This window comes from Haematobia irritans, chromosome 5, assembly GCF_050003625.1.
Source record: "Haematobia irritans isolate KBUSLIRL chromosome 5, ASM5000362v1, whole genome shotgun sequence".
NCBI lineage: Eukaryota > Metazoa > Arthropoda > Insecta > Diptera > Muscidae > Haematobia > Haematobia irritans.
Genome location: NC_134401.1, coordinates 39,211,832 through 39,229,744, shown reverse-complemented (window position 1 = coordinate 39,229,744; position 17,913 = coordinate 39,211,832). Strand labels below are relative to the sequence as shown.

The 17,913-nt window shown below is 28.4% G+C and overlaps 1 protein-coding gene across 10 annotated transcripts in view; it reads right to left on the bottom strand.

Annotated features, from left to right (window-relative positions):
• Window positions 1–215: 215 nt before the first annotated feature.
• sm (heterogeneous nuclear ribonucleoprotein L) overlaps window positions 216–17,913 on the bottom strand; it is a 444,373-nt gene continuing 426,675 nt past the window's right edge. For all 10 annotated transcript variants that reach the window (XM_075312812.1, XM_075312818.1, XM_075312819.1 and 7 more), the window contains 3 exons: window positions 3,733–4,008; window positions 3,422–3,626; window positions 216–3,043 (listed from right to left, as the gene is read on the bottom strand). In XM_075312812.1, coding sequence (XP_075168927.1) covers window positions 2,907–3,043; window positions 3,422–3,626; window positions 3,733–4,008 — 618 coding nt within the window. In that variant the 3' untranslated portion in view covers window positions 216–2,906. The remainder of the gene's footprint in view (window positions 3,044–3,421; window positions 3,627–3,732; window positions 4,009–17,913) is intronic.

The following is a 17,913-nucleotide window of genomic DNA, read 5'->3' as shown; positions in this document are numbered from 1 at the left end:
TAATAAGACTTGAGTAATGTCTTATTACTAAAAAAATATTAAAAACAAAATAATATCTTATTTCTTTTAGAATTTTGAAAACTTTTTCAAAATAGTAAGGAATCTTATTCTTGCCTTTCTAAAATCTCTTTAAAATATAAATAAAATTTTCCTAAAGTCCTAAAGCAATTGCACTCTGTAGTTTGTTAAACAAAATAAATAAAAAAGATCAAATATTCGTTTGTTTTTTGTTTTCACTAGTTTTTTAATGTATTTTTAAAATATTTCGTTGATAAGATTAAATTTAAATTGGTTTTATTTGTCAGTTTTATTATTTTGTATTATATCTTTTAAGTTAAGTCACTCTCCCTAAGAAGTAAATTGTTTGTTTTTATTTTTGAAAAATAAAAAAAAAAAAATATTACAATACATACAAATAGCGACAACAATAAAATGTTGTTTGTATATAGACACAGAAGGATATAATTTGTTATGAGAATTTTTTTTATTTTATTAATATTTTCAATATTTCCTTGTATCAGATGGATGAGAGGAGGGGGTCTGGCTGCTATTCAATTACTTTAGCTTTGATGTTTACCTATTTTATTTATTTTTCAGTTTCTATTTCAGTTTAAACCTTGTCTTCTTCGATTAGATAAGGTTTTTGTTTTAGATTTTTTTTTGTTTTTGTATTCTTTGCTGTTATATGTTATGTTTTTATTACAATTAAACAATTTTCTAAATACATAAAACTAGTAAAGTTATGATGATTTTGTTTTAAACTTAGTTTTGTTTTGTGTTTTTTTTTTTTTGTTTATTTTATACGCCATTGATATGGTTGTTTAGAGTTGCTTTTATTGCTGATATCTTTTATTCTTTAATTTTAGTTTTTTTGTTTCTATAAAAATTATGCTGTTCTAAACAAAAATTTTTGTAAGAGAAATTATATTTTTATTGGGTATATTAAGAAAATATCAAAAAAAAAAAGCTTGTAATTTTTGGGATATAGATTTTTAAAGTTAGAAAAAAAATATTTCTTAAGGGAAATTTTGGAATAAAGAGAATCTTAATTAATATTTTTTTTATATTTCTTAGATATCCTTCTTCCTGTTTTTCTTCTATTCTTTTCTATGTCTCTGGCTTTTTTTCATAAACATAATTATTTATTCATCTTACTGACTGCCCTTAATGTACATAATTGTTAATTATATTTTGTTAGATTTTTTTACACATTTTTTTTTTGTTATTTTAAATTTACTTGTTGTTTTTTTGTTATTAAATTATCCCTTTTTTAAAAAATTAATAATTATACAATACATCTTTTTTTAAAATTAAGCACAAAAAATGTCTTTTTTTAATTGTTGTTGTTGGTAAAATTGTAAATTTGTAAAAAGTTGTGCATTCCTTTCAAGATTTCTTTCGGTTTATTTTTTTCTTTTTTTGTTTTTGTATGAAAATTTTCTTTGTATGTGGTTTTGCCAAAATAAAAAAAAAAAATAAAAATTTGAAATAAATATATTAACAAAAATACTGCATATTTGACCAAAAAAAATGGATCTCTAAATAATTTTTAGCTTAGTAGTTTTCTTATCATGCAGTTATTTTTGTTTTGTAAGCACATAATTCCTTAATTTATAAAATTAACATACATACATAGTTCTTAGATAGGGGGAGGATTTGTTTAAATGGTTTTCATATTTTTTCCACCTTTTCCTTTTTGTTTTTTTTTTTAATAATACTACGATTTTTGTTTCAAAAAAATAAGCAAAACCAATAATAGGACCATCATATTTCTTATAGCTTCCTTCATTCCTATTCTTCCTAATTAATATTTTGGTAATTCTTTACTTTATGTTTGTTTTTTTTTCTATTTTATATTATTAATATTTATATATATTGTCAAATCATGTTTTGTTTGGTTTTTTTTGGTTATTTTCACATATGTATTTTATTTATTTATGTTTTGAGAATTTACACAAGTGTTTTTTCCAGTTTATAATAAAATTTTCTTTATTATAAAATATTATTTATAAATAATTAAATGGAAGAGAACAAAAAGAAAACTTAATGTTTATTTATATATATAAAAAAAAAACAATGAGAAACAACATTTTTCATGTTGATTAATTGAGTAAATTGAAAACTTGTCTTAGAGATTGGGTAAAGCTTCTCTGCTTTTCCAAAAACCTAAGTTCCTAGAAAAATCCAGAGAATATTAATCTCCAAAATGAGATAAAATGAATGAGAGAGAGAGAGTGAGATTTATAATAGATAGAAGTTAATTTAAAAATACAACAAATTATTATATAATATTTATAATAAAAATAACAACAAAAAATATTTAAATTATTGATAAATTAAAAATTAAGTTTTATAATCCATTCATTCATTTGTGTTTTCCTGTTTTTTCTAAATATTGAAATAACATTTCTTTTAAGAAAGCCTTTACATTCTATTCGAAATAATAATAATTAAAAAAAAAACTCATTACTAATCACATCTAAATCTTCTAAATATAATTTCCATGCTGCTGCTTGCGGCTTTCGGTTTAGAATTTTGCCAAATTTTCCATAATATTTTATCATGCTTTTTTTTCTTTTTAAACAACCCAAAACAAAAATAAAAATTTTATCACACACGCACGATTTAGGCTTTTCCAAAAAAAAAAAAAAAAATATAACAAAAACCTTTATGTCCCAATATCCTTGAGCTTCTTTTTGTTGTCTTTTTTTGTCCAAGAGAAGCTCTTTGTATTCGTTGTGTATTTTAATACGGGGGATATGGGTGGTGTGCTAGTTCTTTATTTGCTGGCTTTTTTTTGTTGTTGTTCTTCTTTAGCTGCTGCTTCAACTTCATCTTCGTCTTTCTATTACAGTTACTATTTTTGTTTAATGTTGTAATGATGTTGCCATCATTACGGCTTCATCTCAGTTGTAGACCTCCTGTTTTAGCTCGGCATCATTTTCCTTTTCAATCATGCCCTCATTTGCTGCATTATTCCAGGCTCCATTCATGCTTTTTGATGATGAGAAACATAGCTTCATAATGAATGGGAATTTGGTACCTATTAGAAATGACAAAAACAACATGGAATTAGAAGAAAATTAAACAAAATGACAATTAAAAGAGAGTAAAAATTGAAAATTAGGAATGTAGAACTTTGATATGCGAGATAGAAAAAAATGTCTTTTAAAATTTTATATAAGGCCAAAATTAGATTTATTTATTATTGGAATTTATTCCTTTTAAATAGCAAATAATTTAATTTTTGAATAATATTGCTACAAAATATAAATATAGCGCCTAAAAGTATGCTAACAACTTTTAAAACCATAATGGTTCTAATACTGATTTTTACTTTAAATTCAAGGGATATTCAATTTTTTTTCCAGCCTAGAAGTATGCTACACATTACATTGCATTTTCATTTAATTATTCTTACCTTTGCCTTCGATGGGCAGATGATTACACTTCATGATGGCCAAAACAGCTTGGGCAATATTGGGGAATTCAATTAGACCCGAGGAGGAACGTTCGGTCTTCAAGGGAAATAGCCTGACAGATGTGGCAGGAACCTCTTTAATATTGAAAATGCCAATCAATTGATCTTCGGTGAGACCAGGTGGTGTATTAAAGAAATGTAAAATCTAAAATTTTTATAAAAAAAAAAAACGAAACAATAAAAGAATTAATTATTTAATTTAAGTAATAAAATCGTTATGGTAATATTATAAGAGAATCCTCTATACTTACCTTGCTCGGTGGTTGTATACGATTTTTGCTGGCCTGGGCTGGCGATAGGAAACGATTATTCTTTGAACCGGTATATTCTTTGAAGCTGGGTGTGTGATCGGCCAACAGGAAGGGATTTATAACTTCGGACAAAAAGTTCTGTTTGGAGAAGGCTATTTGAATTTTGCCTTTTGTGCCAACGGGAATGTTATTTAGATGTTGAACGCAACGTTCGACAGCCACTGAATCGCCCATTTGCACCATTGCTGTACCCTCTTTGGTCTTTAAGAATTTAATCTGCAAATAAATTGAAAAAAAAAAAACATGACATTATTTAAAAAAATCTTGGGAAAAATTAGAAATAGAAACAATTACGCGACTTTTTAAAAGTGTGGGAATTTTATTTAAGTTCCCTAACATAACATCGTGATCAGACTTTACCAGGTGCTTTTATTTGATGGCTACTGGTGGTGGTGTTTGTATTTCACAATTGAATTGTTGCAAATCAAGTTGTGTTAATTGTTCTGCAAATTTTACTGCTGAATTATTAAACAGTTTCATTGGACTATTACGTTTTACACTATTTGGCTATTGCTCCAGCTGCACTTGCTGTTATTACCGAAGCTAACCATATTACCACGCCGCCACCATTATCACCACCAGTCAATGGTCATTGATGTTTTCTAAAGTTGCGTTCAAGTTAAACTTGATTGCCTTGCAATTTCCCGTTAGCCATACATACCCCCGCTCTTTTTACCTTAAACTACTATTAGTGTTGGATATACCCCCAATGGTCCAACGTCAGTCGTTTATATTATGGCAATTGGTTCATTGAATTATTGCTTCAATTTGTTTTCATTTCTTGGCTATACGAAAAGAAAGATCATAACAACCACGCTAACAGATTTCTGTGGGTAAGTATGCGATTTTTGTGAATTTTTACTTAAACGTCTATCGCTTTTGAATTATATAAGAAAAATATCGATGGGAACTTAAAACTAGTTATCCAATAAAATTATAAGTAAAAATTAAAAAACAAATTAAAATCAGAATTTTTTAATGCAAATTAAATTATATTAAAGTTAATTTAATTTAGAATAATTTAAATAAAATTAATTAATTATGGCTTAACGCCAATAAAAATTATTCTAAATTGAATAATGTGTTTTTATTTTATTCAATTTACCTCCATTTTCATGAAGCTCCCTTAGTGCTACGTTAGCTAACGAACTTTTAAACCGTACTATGGACAAATCTGCCATCTTGCTAATATATTCAAAATGCCAGTTAGGAACTTAACTGTTAAAAATTTTTCAGTTAAAGTTAACCGGAGAGAAGATATTTTCATTTTACTTTCTGTTAACTGGGAGTTAAAGTCTAACGGAGCTACATGAAAATGGCCGTTAGAATAATTTTTATTGACGTTAAGCCATAATTAATTTTATTTAAATTATTCTAAATTAAATTAACTTTAATATAATTTAATTTGCATTAAAAATTCTGATTTTAGGTTTTTTGTATTAATAATATTAGTTTATTTCAACTTATCCTGATTTGACTTAAATTTATTTTAATACAATATAATGTAGTTTAGTTTATTTTATTTTAAATAATTTAAATACAAAATAATTACATTAAATTAACTTTGAATTTAATTTAAGCTTAGTTTCAATGATAATTTAATAATTTAATTGAAATAAATTAAATTTGTAACAGGCCAATACAACATCATACACTGAAAAAATAGTGAACCCACCAGGGAGAAAACTTTTGGTTATTTTTTTGAAAATTTTGAATATTTTTAGAAAATTTTAACTAAATAGTATTACAACCGCTGGTATCACGCCGATATCACAAAAATAAGTAAATATTTTTCGACAGATTCAAGAAAATATATTAGGCATAATTTATTTTTTTCACTTGTTAAAGAATATTTTGTTGTTTGAAGGAAAAAATTTGAGTTCAAAATTGCAAGAATTTCTTTAGTGACATACGAAGTTCATGATAAACGCATTTGTAGTAAAACTTACAAATTTAAAGAAATAATGAACTATTTTGTGGGAATTACGAATTTAGTAAATCTTTATGCTTAATTTGTGTATAATTTTTTCCAGTTTTTTTAAGTTAAGTTAACTAACGTACGCAAAAAATTATTAGAGGAAAGGAAACTTTCTGCAAACATAATAATTCCATGAACTAAAACAAAGTTAAATTGGCTTTAGTGAAATAGAGAGTTAAATTTTTTTTGAGTGTATACATCATTTCATTTATATATTACTTTTTTCGTATTTGTTCATTTTGCATCTACCAATTTATGTTAATTTGTTTCTAATGCTAAATTTCAATAACAGAGATCACTCTAAAAAAAACTTCCTGAGTTAAGTAGTCATTTATATGCTAGTGATAAGTTACAATAACAAAATCATTAACTCTTGGTCTCATTAGTAATGTTATATTGCTTGTGGTAGTCACTCATACAAATTATAACTGTTTTTCTTATGCTCAATTGTATTTTTTTGTATCACTCTCAAATACTCAGCTTTTTTGACCTTTCACTATGTAAGATGCATTGAGTGATCCCAACATTAAAATACTCTAGATAACATACAAATTTTGGAGAAAAGCTTAGTGGTAAAGGTGAGTATTAAGTTCGAGTTTAGCCGCTAAAATTGTAATTTTTTAACTAAAGTGAAAACTAAATCAGTAAAAAAGGCATAAAATTATACATATGTTATTTGTTGCAAATTTTATTATAACTTCATGGGGAATAGCCCAATGCAAATTTTCACAAAGTTTTTATTCCTTAAAATGGATTAATTATGAAAAGTAATAGTGAAAAATGGCGATTTAAAAAAATGTAAATTCATTCTGATCGATAAATAACAGAATAAAGACGCATTCAAAACGAAAGCGCTGAGTTTCATTTCAGAAGGAAATAAAAAAAAAACATTATTAAAATTTATAATATCGCTAAGACTCAGGAAGTTTAGCTACTGTAGCAAGACGGATACCAAGCCTTGTCGCCTTATCCCTGTCTAGGAAATAAAATCGTATTAATATAAATAAAAAAAAAACATTTTAAGGTGAAACCCTCTTACAATTATGTAGAGGATTTCTTCCTCACAAATTATATTAAGTTAGAATTAAAATAGTCAAATTAAGTATAATTAATGTAATATTAGTTTATATTGAATTTAAGTAAAAATTAATTATATTAAATTAATTATAAAAATTAATTATAAGAGCCTATTGTAATCTTATTTGTATAAATTTATTAATTTAATTAAAAAACTAAATCAAACTTAATTTCGACTCAGCTAAATTTAGATTTTTTTCTTTATTTTAGATTAATTAATTTAATTCGAAGTGAATGTATACCTTAACTAAATTTAATTAATATATACAAATTAAATAATTTAGTTTAATTCTATAAAAGGTTATTTAAATTAATTATATTACTTACGAAATGTGTCTACTAACTTAAAAATTACATAGAAATTTATTAATTAATTTATGAACAGAAATTAACGAAAATAAAAGACTGAAAACATTTTTTCTAAAATTCCTCGTATATCTCGAATGAACGTAAATCAAATTTCATATTTATTTCAATTTAATATATGTAATGCAGTTTTACTTAATATAAAAATCTTTAGTTAAAATTAAATTAAGAAATTAAATTAAATTAAATTAAATTAAATTAAATTAAATTAAATTAAATTAAATTAAATTAAATTAAATTAAATTAAATTAAAATAAATTAGATTAGATTAAATTGAATTAAACTAAATTAAATTAAATTAACTTAATTTAAATTAAATTAAATTAAATTAAATTAAATTAAATTAAATTAAATTAAATTAAATTAAATTAAATTAAATTAAATTAAATTAAATTAAATTAAATTAAATTAAATTAAATTAAATTAAATTAAATTAAATTAAATTAAATTAAATTAAATTAAATTAAATTAAATTAAATTAAATTAAAGGAAATGAAATGAAATGAAATAAAATGAAATGACATGAAATGAAATGAAATGAAATGAAATGACATGACATGAAATGAAATGAAATGAAATGAAATTAAATGAAGTGAAATGAAATATATATTAAATTAAGTTAAATTAAATTAAGCGTGTTTGACTTAATTTTTTTTATTTATTATAGATTAACTTGTTTCATTTTTTTTATTTATGTATCTTTCTAGTACATCAAGACATATGTCTTATAACATAGCACTGGAATTGTTTTTGGTATATATAAAAAAAGAGTATATAAATTATATATATTTAAAAAATTATATAATTCGATATTAATGTGTACATTAATTAGTTTTTGTTGAGTTTTTCCTAAAATTTAATTTGGCCAACTGAAGGAAGTTCAATTTAAATTTATTTAATTTAATAAAATTTCATTTAAATTAATTATATTAGCTATAGCATGTGTTTACTAATTTAAAAAAAATTATAAAGGGTGGTTAAATAAGGGCCGATGTTGAATGTGAACCACACCTAAACGCCAATTTTTTTCCGAATTTTATTTGACATTTCTCTATTTCAGACTTACTCAATTTCAACCATGGAGTGATACACAATCCCACAACGTATTAAATGATTCCAAGAAATGGCAACAGTGGATGATCAATTTTCGAAGAAAATCATTTTCAGTGATGAGGTACATTTTCACCTCAGTGGATTCGTCAATAAACAGAATTGCCGCATTTGGGCGAATGAGAATCCAAGAGTGATTGTCGAAAAACCAATGCACCCACAAAGAGTGACTGTTTGGTGCGGTTTATGGGCTGGCGGCATCATCGGGCCGTATTTTTTCCAAAATGAGGCCGGTCAGGCAGTTACTGTGAATGGTGTTCGCTATCGTGAGATGATAACGAACTTTTTATGGCCCGAATTGGAAGATATGGATGTGGATGATATGTGAATTCAGCAGGACGGTGCCACTTGCCACACAGCTAACGAAACAATGGTTCTTTTGCGCAACAAATTCAATGGCCGTGTTATCTGAAGTAATGGCGATGTCAATTGGCCACCAGGATCATGTGATTTGACTCCGTTGGACTTCTTTCTTTGGGGTTATTTGAAAGAAAAGGTGTACGTCGATAAGCCAGCAACAATTCAAGAGCTAAAGGATGAGATAATTTGGCACATTAACGGCATAGAACCTCCATTTATGCCTCAGCGTCTTCGAAAATTTGGACCATCGGATGATTAATTGATTCATTGATTAATTGATTAATACCAATATATCATAATAAAATAAAATTTCAATAATTTCCTAAATAGTTTGTGTTTTATTCAAAATCAACATCGGCCCTTGAAATTTTAACCACCCTTTAAATAATTTTCAAAAATTTATTGCAATAAAATACTGAACATGTTTTTTGGTAAAATCTCTCCTTCGTATCTCATGAACGTATGTAAACCAATTACAAATAGTTAATCTCCACAAATTCCATTAGAAATTCAATGGAAAAGAAAATGCTCTTATAAAAGCCATGAATGGTGTCTACAGCAATAGTCATTATCGGCATATCTTCCCGATTCACAGGTTAGGCACGGTTAGCAATACGTGTGAGAGCCAAAAGGTGTATCGTACCTACTACTCTTTCCTGGTCAGCATGGTACTTTTCAAAATGTAAAACAGCATGCAATCGTCATTATCACAAATAAAACCCAAAATGGAATCACCAAATATTAAAGCCATCATCACGCATATGTCAATGCGTGTAGATGGTCATTAGGAGATGGTGGTTACATTTGTAACAATTTTCCCAGTTTCAATGTACACGCAGAGAAAGATTGTTAGTTTTACGAGCAATATTGAGAAAATTTTTATGAAGAAAATAACAAAATATTAATTATATCGAATTTATTTTATCTCATAAAAATAAATTATTATTGAAAACTTATTTTTTCTGAGAACACGTTATGTTTTCAGTGTATCAAACAAAAAATGAAAAACTAGTTACCATCGCCGAAAATAAAAATTCAATATGGCCATAATTGAATTTTCTATCCAATCATCTATTAAGGTTCAATGAAACACTACTCTGCTTCTCCAATGACCAGCACTAATATGTTGTACACACCACACAACAACACATTGCCATTGCTTACGACCATTCACCAATTGCCAACAAAATGAATAATTGCAGACATGAACGTACAACACGGTGTTGGGATTATCAAATGAACATTCAACGGGCGGTTCTGGTATACATGCTACCTCATCACATCATTGTTCGCTTGCTTGCTTGCCTACCCAAAAGCTAGACAAGGTCTATACATATATGAATGTTGTGGTACCATCACCAATCATGATGCCTAACTACACTTGCCACCATTATTGTTGCAATCATTAGTTTGTGGCAAAGTAGAAAAACAAAACAACAACAACGAAAAAAAAAGCAAAAAAAAATGCAGCAACAATTGTGGTCGATCATTCAGGATTTTCACTTTCACTTATGAGCTGATAATAATGATGATGGCAATAACAATGATTGTCGAAACTAGCGATCAACGCTCTCTGTGCTAAAATAATGATAGATTTGGTTTAACGATATAATAATCATAGATAAAGATATAATTTCACATAGTGGAGGAAAATTTATTACAAGCATAATTTGGTTATATTAAACTTTTACTCGTTGTTTAGTAGTAGAAGAAAATATGTGGGGATGTTTAATTTTTTTTTTAATTTACGCTAGAGAAACTAAATAAATAGGCAAAAAAATTGAATGTGTTTATGTTTATGGTTAAAAATTATATCTACCAAATGGTTTTTGTGACCTCTTTGCTCTCAGTGAATTACGATTACATTTGAACATTACATTCATTATCACTTTATATTGTTCTCTTAATGTTAGGGATTAACATATATCTGTAATACATAAACATGTTAATTGGAATTAATTGTCAGTAATCTTCTTATAAAACAATACTATGACAGAGAGATAACTAAAGAGGGGAAAACTTGAGTGCAGCACAGATGTTATGGGAAAGGGAAATTTTAACACAACAAACACGAATTGAGAGCAATAGAAAGGGTGAGAGCGAGAGAGATAGAAACAAACATATGTTACCCACAATTTCAGAATCTATAATAATGGTGTATGGCACAATGAGTGAAATGAATAATAAAATCTAAATGTTTGATATATCTCTTAATCAGGACCATCTCCTGATTTTACTTGTTGAGAATGGGAAAATCTTAATTTTTGTTTGATTTTTCTAAAATTTGAAATCTGTGTTTTTTAGAGCGATTAATAGATATGAAAAAAGGAAATGTTTTTTAAAACAAAATAAACAAGATTAGAGACAATCATGGTATAATTTCAGGCTTATTTCCTCTTAAAGACAAAACTTTCTAACAAAGGGGAATTTCATTTGTCTAAAATTTCGTTCCTGCACACAAGTATTTTTTTCTTTTTGAGAGTATAAACCTCTTCCCTTGGTTTAAGTGTTGATCATTTCAATTTCAATGTCGACTTATTAAAATATATACTTCATATAGCCTTTTTTGATTACTTTTTTCAATAGCTTTGTAACAGGTTGGCTGATAAGTCCCCGGTCTTACGCATAGATGGCGTCACTAGTTTTAAATGCATATTATTTTTATATACATGCAAAGAAAAAATACGTTTGGAAAACGTGTACCGAAAACGTTTTTCTTTTGTTAGAGTTTTTTGAATTGCTTCGAAAATTTTAAACTTTTATTTTTTCAATAAAAAAGTTATTTTTGAAACAACAACACAGTCCATTTCGTTTATATCAAACACTGTTCTTTTCTGACTTTAGGTCTTTAATAAGACACATTTTACAGTTCAAAATTTAATATACTACAATGTAATGTTGAACATTTTTTCGGAATCTTCCGAACATATCTGGAATATGTGTAAAAAAAAAAAACAAAAAAAACTTTGGCCGAAGCAGGGATCGAACCCACGACCCTTGGCATGCAAGTCGGACGTAGCAACCACTGCTCCACGGTCCCAAACTAAATGTTTGTTTCTGTTAAATAAACTTTGTTTATTCGGTTCGTGGGCGCCGCAAGCTGTGCTATATAAATATAACTTATATGGATATTTATCTATTGATGACCATAACAGGTACATAGCTCAGTGGTTAGTGTGTTGGCTTACAAAGTGCATGGTCCGCGGTTCGATTCTCCGTCCAGGCGAAAGGTAAAAAAAAATTTAAAAATTTATAAAATCGTATAATTTCTTCTACATTGTTGGTATTACAGGAAAAGGTGTTAAGAACTAAAAAAACATCGTGGATGTGAGAAAGATGTGAGGGAAAATGTAATTAGCAAGAAAATGTTTTTTTTTTTTTTGAGTTTGTCTTTATGAAATTGTTTTTACATCCTGGAAAAGAATAAACGTTTATCACAAAAAGTATAAACTTTTCTTCCAAATACACTTCCTTACAGCGAAAAGCAAATGAGAAACGAACTTTGCATGTCTAAAATTTCGTTTGGGAGGAAAGAATTATTTTTTTGTGTGTAGTACTAACCTTCAAATGATTCGTGTCAAAATTTGACGCCTGTAAGTCAATTAGTTTGTGAGATAAAGCGTCTTTTGTAAAGCAACTTTTGTTATTGGGAAAAAATGGAAAAATAGGAATTTCGTGTTTTGATAAAATATTGTTTTCTGAAGGGAAAAAATACGGTGGAAGCAAAAACTTTGCTTGATAATGAGTTTCCGGACTCTGCCCCAGGGAAATCAAAAATAATTGATTGGTATACAAACTTCAAGCGTGGTGAAATGAGCACGGAGGACGGTGAACGCAGTGGACGCCCGAAAGAGGTGGTTACCGACGAAAACATAAAAAAAATCCACAAAATGATTTTGAATGACCGTAAAATGAAGTTGATCGCGATAGCAGAAGCCTTAAAGATATCAAAGGAACGTGTTGGTCATATCATTCATCAATATTTGGATATGCCGAAGCTCTGTGCAAAATGGGTGCCGCGCGAGCTCACATTTGACCAAAAACAACAACGTGTTGATGATTCTGAGCGGTGTTTGCAGCTGTTAACTCGTAATACACCCGAGTTTTTCCGTCGATATGTGACAATGGATGAAACATGGCTCCATCACTACACTCCTGAGTCCAATCGACAGTCGGCTGAGTGGACAGCGACCGGTGAACCGTCTCCGAAGCGTGGAAAGACTCAAAAGTCCGCTGGCAAAGTAATGACCTCTGTTTTTTTGGATGCGCATGGAATAATTTTTATCGATTATCTTGAGAAAGGAAAAACCATCAACAGTGACTATTATATGGCGTTATTGGAGCGTTTGAAGGTCGAAATCGCGGCAAAACGGCCCCATATAAAGAAGAAAAAAGTTTTGTTCCACCAAGACAACGCACCGTGCCACAAGCCATTGAGAACGATGGCAAAAATTCATGAATTGGGCTTCGATTGCTTTCCCACCCACCGTATTCTCCAGATCTGTCCCCCAGCGACATTTTCTTGTTCTCAGACCTCAAAAGGATGCTCGCAGGGAAAAAATTTGGCTGCAATGGAGAGGTGATCGCCAAAACTGAGGCCTATTTTGAGACAAAACCGAAGGAGTACTACCAAAATGGTATCAAAAAATTGGAAAGTCGTTATAATCGTTGTATCGCTCTTGCAGGGAACTATGTTGAATAATAAAAACGAATTTTGAAAAAAAAAAATGTGTTTTTCTTTGTTAGACCGGGGACTTATCAGCCAAACTGTTATAGATTGATCTCTTGATTTTATTTTTGTGGGCATTGAGATTTCAAACGATTTTCATGCATATTTTGAATCTGGGATATTTTTATATTCAATTGATCCATTAATATTTAAAATTGAAATTTCTTCAATCACGAAAATGAGAATATCAATCGAAATTAGAAATATATTAAAAAAAATTGATTTCTTCGGCTCCCGAGGAAAGTAATTTTTCTTTGAGGGTATTGACCTATTCCCCTGTTTTAAATTTTGATAATTTCAATGTGATTGTAGACTTATTAAAACATATACTTCATATAGTCTTTATTGATCCATTTATTTTCCAACTTGTCTTTGTATAGATCGATCTCTTGATTTTATTTTTGTGGGCATTGAGATTTCAAACGATTTTCATGCAAATTTAAATCTGTGATTTTTTTCTATGCAATTAATCCAATTAATATTTTAATTGAAATTTATTCAGGCACAAAAATGGGAATATAAATTGCAGAATGAAATAGAAATAAGAAATATACTTGATTAAAGAATTAATTGATTTCTTAGATTTCTTCAATTAAAATTTAAATCATTTTGGTCGAAAAACTCAATTAATTTCTTAATTGAGACAATCATTCATTATTTATTTGGTTCTTCTCTAGTTATTATAATTATTCCTCCTTTAGATGAAATAATTTTCTTGTGTTTTTCTAAGAGTTTATATTTTGTATGAATGTTATATTAAGTTGATTTTGTTTTTTAATTTTTTTTTTATTATTATAGTTTATTATATAATTATAGATTTTTCTTTATTAGAGTCAACATTTTATGAACCAATGAAAAATTATTTTTGAACAAAATTTATAATTATACTTTTATTTGGAAAAATTTCATATTTGATTAAAATGTTAGATGTAATATCTAATTATTAATTAAAAATTTGCTATGATTTTCTCAATTGACTTTATTTTTTAATTACGTTTTCAACTCCAATCAAATTTTAATTGAAAATATTTTGGTGACATTTTTTTCTGCATAGATGGCAATCTTCCCACTATGCTTTTAAATCTACCATTTGCAGATACACACATTCCTAAAGCCACTGTATAATACCATAAAGCAAAAAAAAAAAAAATACAAATACAAATCTGGACAAATGGAACTGATGTTCGTACAATCAGGAAAAGCACATATCATACAATCATTTGTTTAAATGCGTGTATAATTATCAGCATGTGTTTAACACCATGTGCTGCTCTTGATGGAGGCGGAAAACGATTGCTCTATTCCTGCTGGTTTACTGAGTAAGGAACCAAAACTCACCGACACACACAAACATTCATAGCGTACACAAGCTGTTGCAAATGTATTTTAAGCCTAACGAAAAGGAGATAAAATTAAAATGATGTGAACCAAATAAACAAACGGAAAAAGAAATGAAAAACACTAAAAACGGCATTATATCCCTTAGGATTAAATGTGATGTAATGAACGCAAAGAAAGCTATAAAAAAAAACAACACTACTGCCTCTGCATATTCTGTGAATTATGTCAAGTATCTTAAATCATTATTTGCACCACACTACCATTTACCCCTTTTTATCCATTAACTCTCGCCATATTCACTATACACCTGCGACTATAATGAAAGTGAGCGAGAGTACGAGTAGGTGACAATTAACACCGTTTGTCACATTAAAATGTTCAACGTTGCCATTAAGGGCCTCTCAATTAGATAAGATTCTTCAACAATACTCGTATGTAGTAACATAAACGAAGCTTAGTTTCTCCCCTGCATATTATCAACGTTTTACTACTCATTATTTATATTATCACAGTGCTGGTTGAGAGCGTGTTTGAAGTAAACGAGCCGTATGAGTAAGGTGTGTAAAAATGTAGTATGTATACTAAATTGTTGCACTCGTTATCATGTTTATGAAAATGTAGTTTTAATTGTTATACAATCGCAGGAGATGTTTACCCATATATACGTAGAAGCATGGCATAGTGAAGTATTTTAAAATATTTTTTTAATAAACTATTAATTAAATTAAATTAAATTAAATTAAATTAAATTAAATTAAATTAAATTACATTAAATTAAATTAAATTAAATTAAATTAAATTAAATTAAATTAAATTAAATTAAATTAAATTAAATTAAATTAAATTAAATTAAATTAAATTAAATTAAGTTAAATTAAATTAAATTTAATGTTCAGTGAATAAATTTAATGTGACTTAATAAAATTTAATTGTATGTACATTATTTTAATTATACCCTTCACCACTACTGTGGTACAGGGTATAATAAGTTTGTGCATTTGTATGTAACGCCAAGAAGGAGTAATCATAGACCAACCTTTTAGTATACGGATCGGCTTAGAATTAAATTCTGAGTCGATTTACCGATGTCCGTCTGTCTGTCTGTCTGTCTGTCTGTCCGTCTGTCTGTCTGTTGATGTATTTTTGTGTGCAAAGTACAGCTCGCAGTTTTAGTCCGATTGTCCCAAAATTTGGTGTAGGGTCCTGTTTCGTCTCAAAGACGATCCCTATTGATTTTGGAAAAAATCGGTTCAGAATTAGATATAGCTGCCATATATATTTTTCACCGATCTGGTCATAATTGGCGTGTATATCAACCGATCTTCCTCAAATTCCGTACATCCGAATATTTTATGGGTCTCGAAAAACTTGCAAAATATCAGCCAAATCGGTTCAGATTTAGATATAGCTCCCATATATAGCTTTCGCCCGATTTACACTCATTTGCCCACAGAGGCCAATTTTTAACTCCGATTTAATTGAAATTATGCATAGGGAGTAGAATTAGCATTGTAAATATGCGTGCCAAATTTGGTTGAAATCGTTTCAGATTTGGATATATCTCCCATATATAGCTTTCGCCCGATTTACACTCATATGACCACAGAGGCCAATTTTTAACTCCGATTTAGTTGAAATTTTGCACAGGGAGTAGAATTAGCATTGTAGCTATGCGTGCCACATTTGGTTGAAATCGGTTCAGATTTAGATATATCTCCCATATATAGCTTTCGCCCGATTTACACTCAAATGAACACAGAGGCGAATTTTTAACTCCGATTTAGTTGAAATTTTGCACAGAGAGTAGAATTAGCATTGTTGCTATGCGTGCCAAATTTGGTTGAAATCGGTTCAGATTTAGATATAGCTCCCATATATATGTTTTTCTGATTTCGACAAAAATGGTCAAAATACTAACATTTTCCTTATAAAATCGCCACTGCTTAGTCCAAAAGTTGTAAAAATGACTTAATTTTCCTAAACTTCTAATACATATATATCGAGCGATAAATCATAAATAAACTTTTTCGAAGTTTCCTTAAAATTGCTTCAGATTTAAATGTTTCACATATTTTTTTACTAATATTGTGTTCCACTCTAGTGCATTAGCCGACTTAAATTTTGAGTCTATAGATTTGTAGAAGTGTATCAAATTCTGTCCAGATCGAGTGATATTTAAATGTATGTATTTGGGACAAACCTTTATATATAGCCCCCAACACATTTGGCGGATGTGATATGGTATCGAAAATTTAGATCTACAAAGTGGTGCAGGGTATAATATAGTCGGCCCCGCCCGACTTTAGACTTTCCTTACTTGTTTTTATTTAAATTTAATTTTATCCTGATTCAATTTAATTTCCTTGCTACAAATCATACGATGTAATTTTCAAAAAAAAAAAAAAAAAAAAAAAAAAAAAAAAAACATTATTACTGTATGTAATATTCCATATGCCTTGACCATAAAAATTTTCTATAGCTGTGCTCAAATATGTTCTTCTATTCATTTCCGGTTTACGATATCTGCTTGTCAATGTTCCGTCATACATCATTTATTTTTGTCCATGATAGACGGTAAATAGATGAAAAACTAAATGGACAGCCAATGATCAATGACCAATCTATGTGCTGGTCTAGATTTTCCAAAACATGTTCATCCAAGCTTATCATAGATTATTCCAAGTTAATTATGTTTGGACTGGGACTGGGTATAAATGTACCATTAAAATAGCGATTATAAATGAACATTAAATAGCAAACAGCAATATAGATAGGAACATATCATGGTTAGTATGAAAGCGAAAGGTCATGGAAATGTCAATCTAAGTTGGAATATACAAATAACCATTAAAAATCCTTAGCCTCTCTAATCACCATCCCCATCAACATTCCTGCTCTTATCATATGGAAAATATTAAGCATTTTCTCTTTTGCATTTATTCTCATGGAGTTTTGTAGCTTTTTAATGTGTAGCTGTGTTAAATGATGCGTGTATATATAGAGACGCTTATTTGTTATGCGTTCTCTTTCTATCTTTTGGTTTTTATATATTTAATGAAAAAAAAAGCAAAATTAATTCAATTAAGCATGAATGGGAATCTGTAATCTGTTTTTGTTGTTCGCCTCATTAAAGGCTATTGTTTTCGGGGGGAAAACAGTA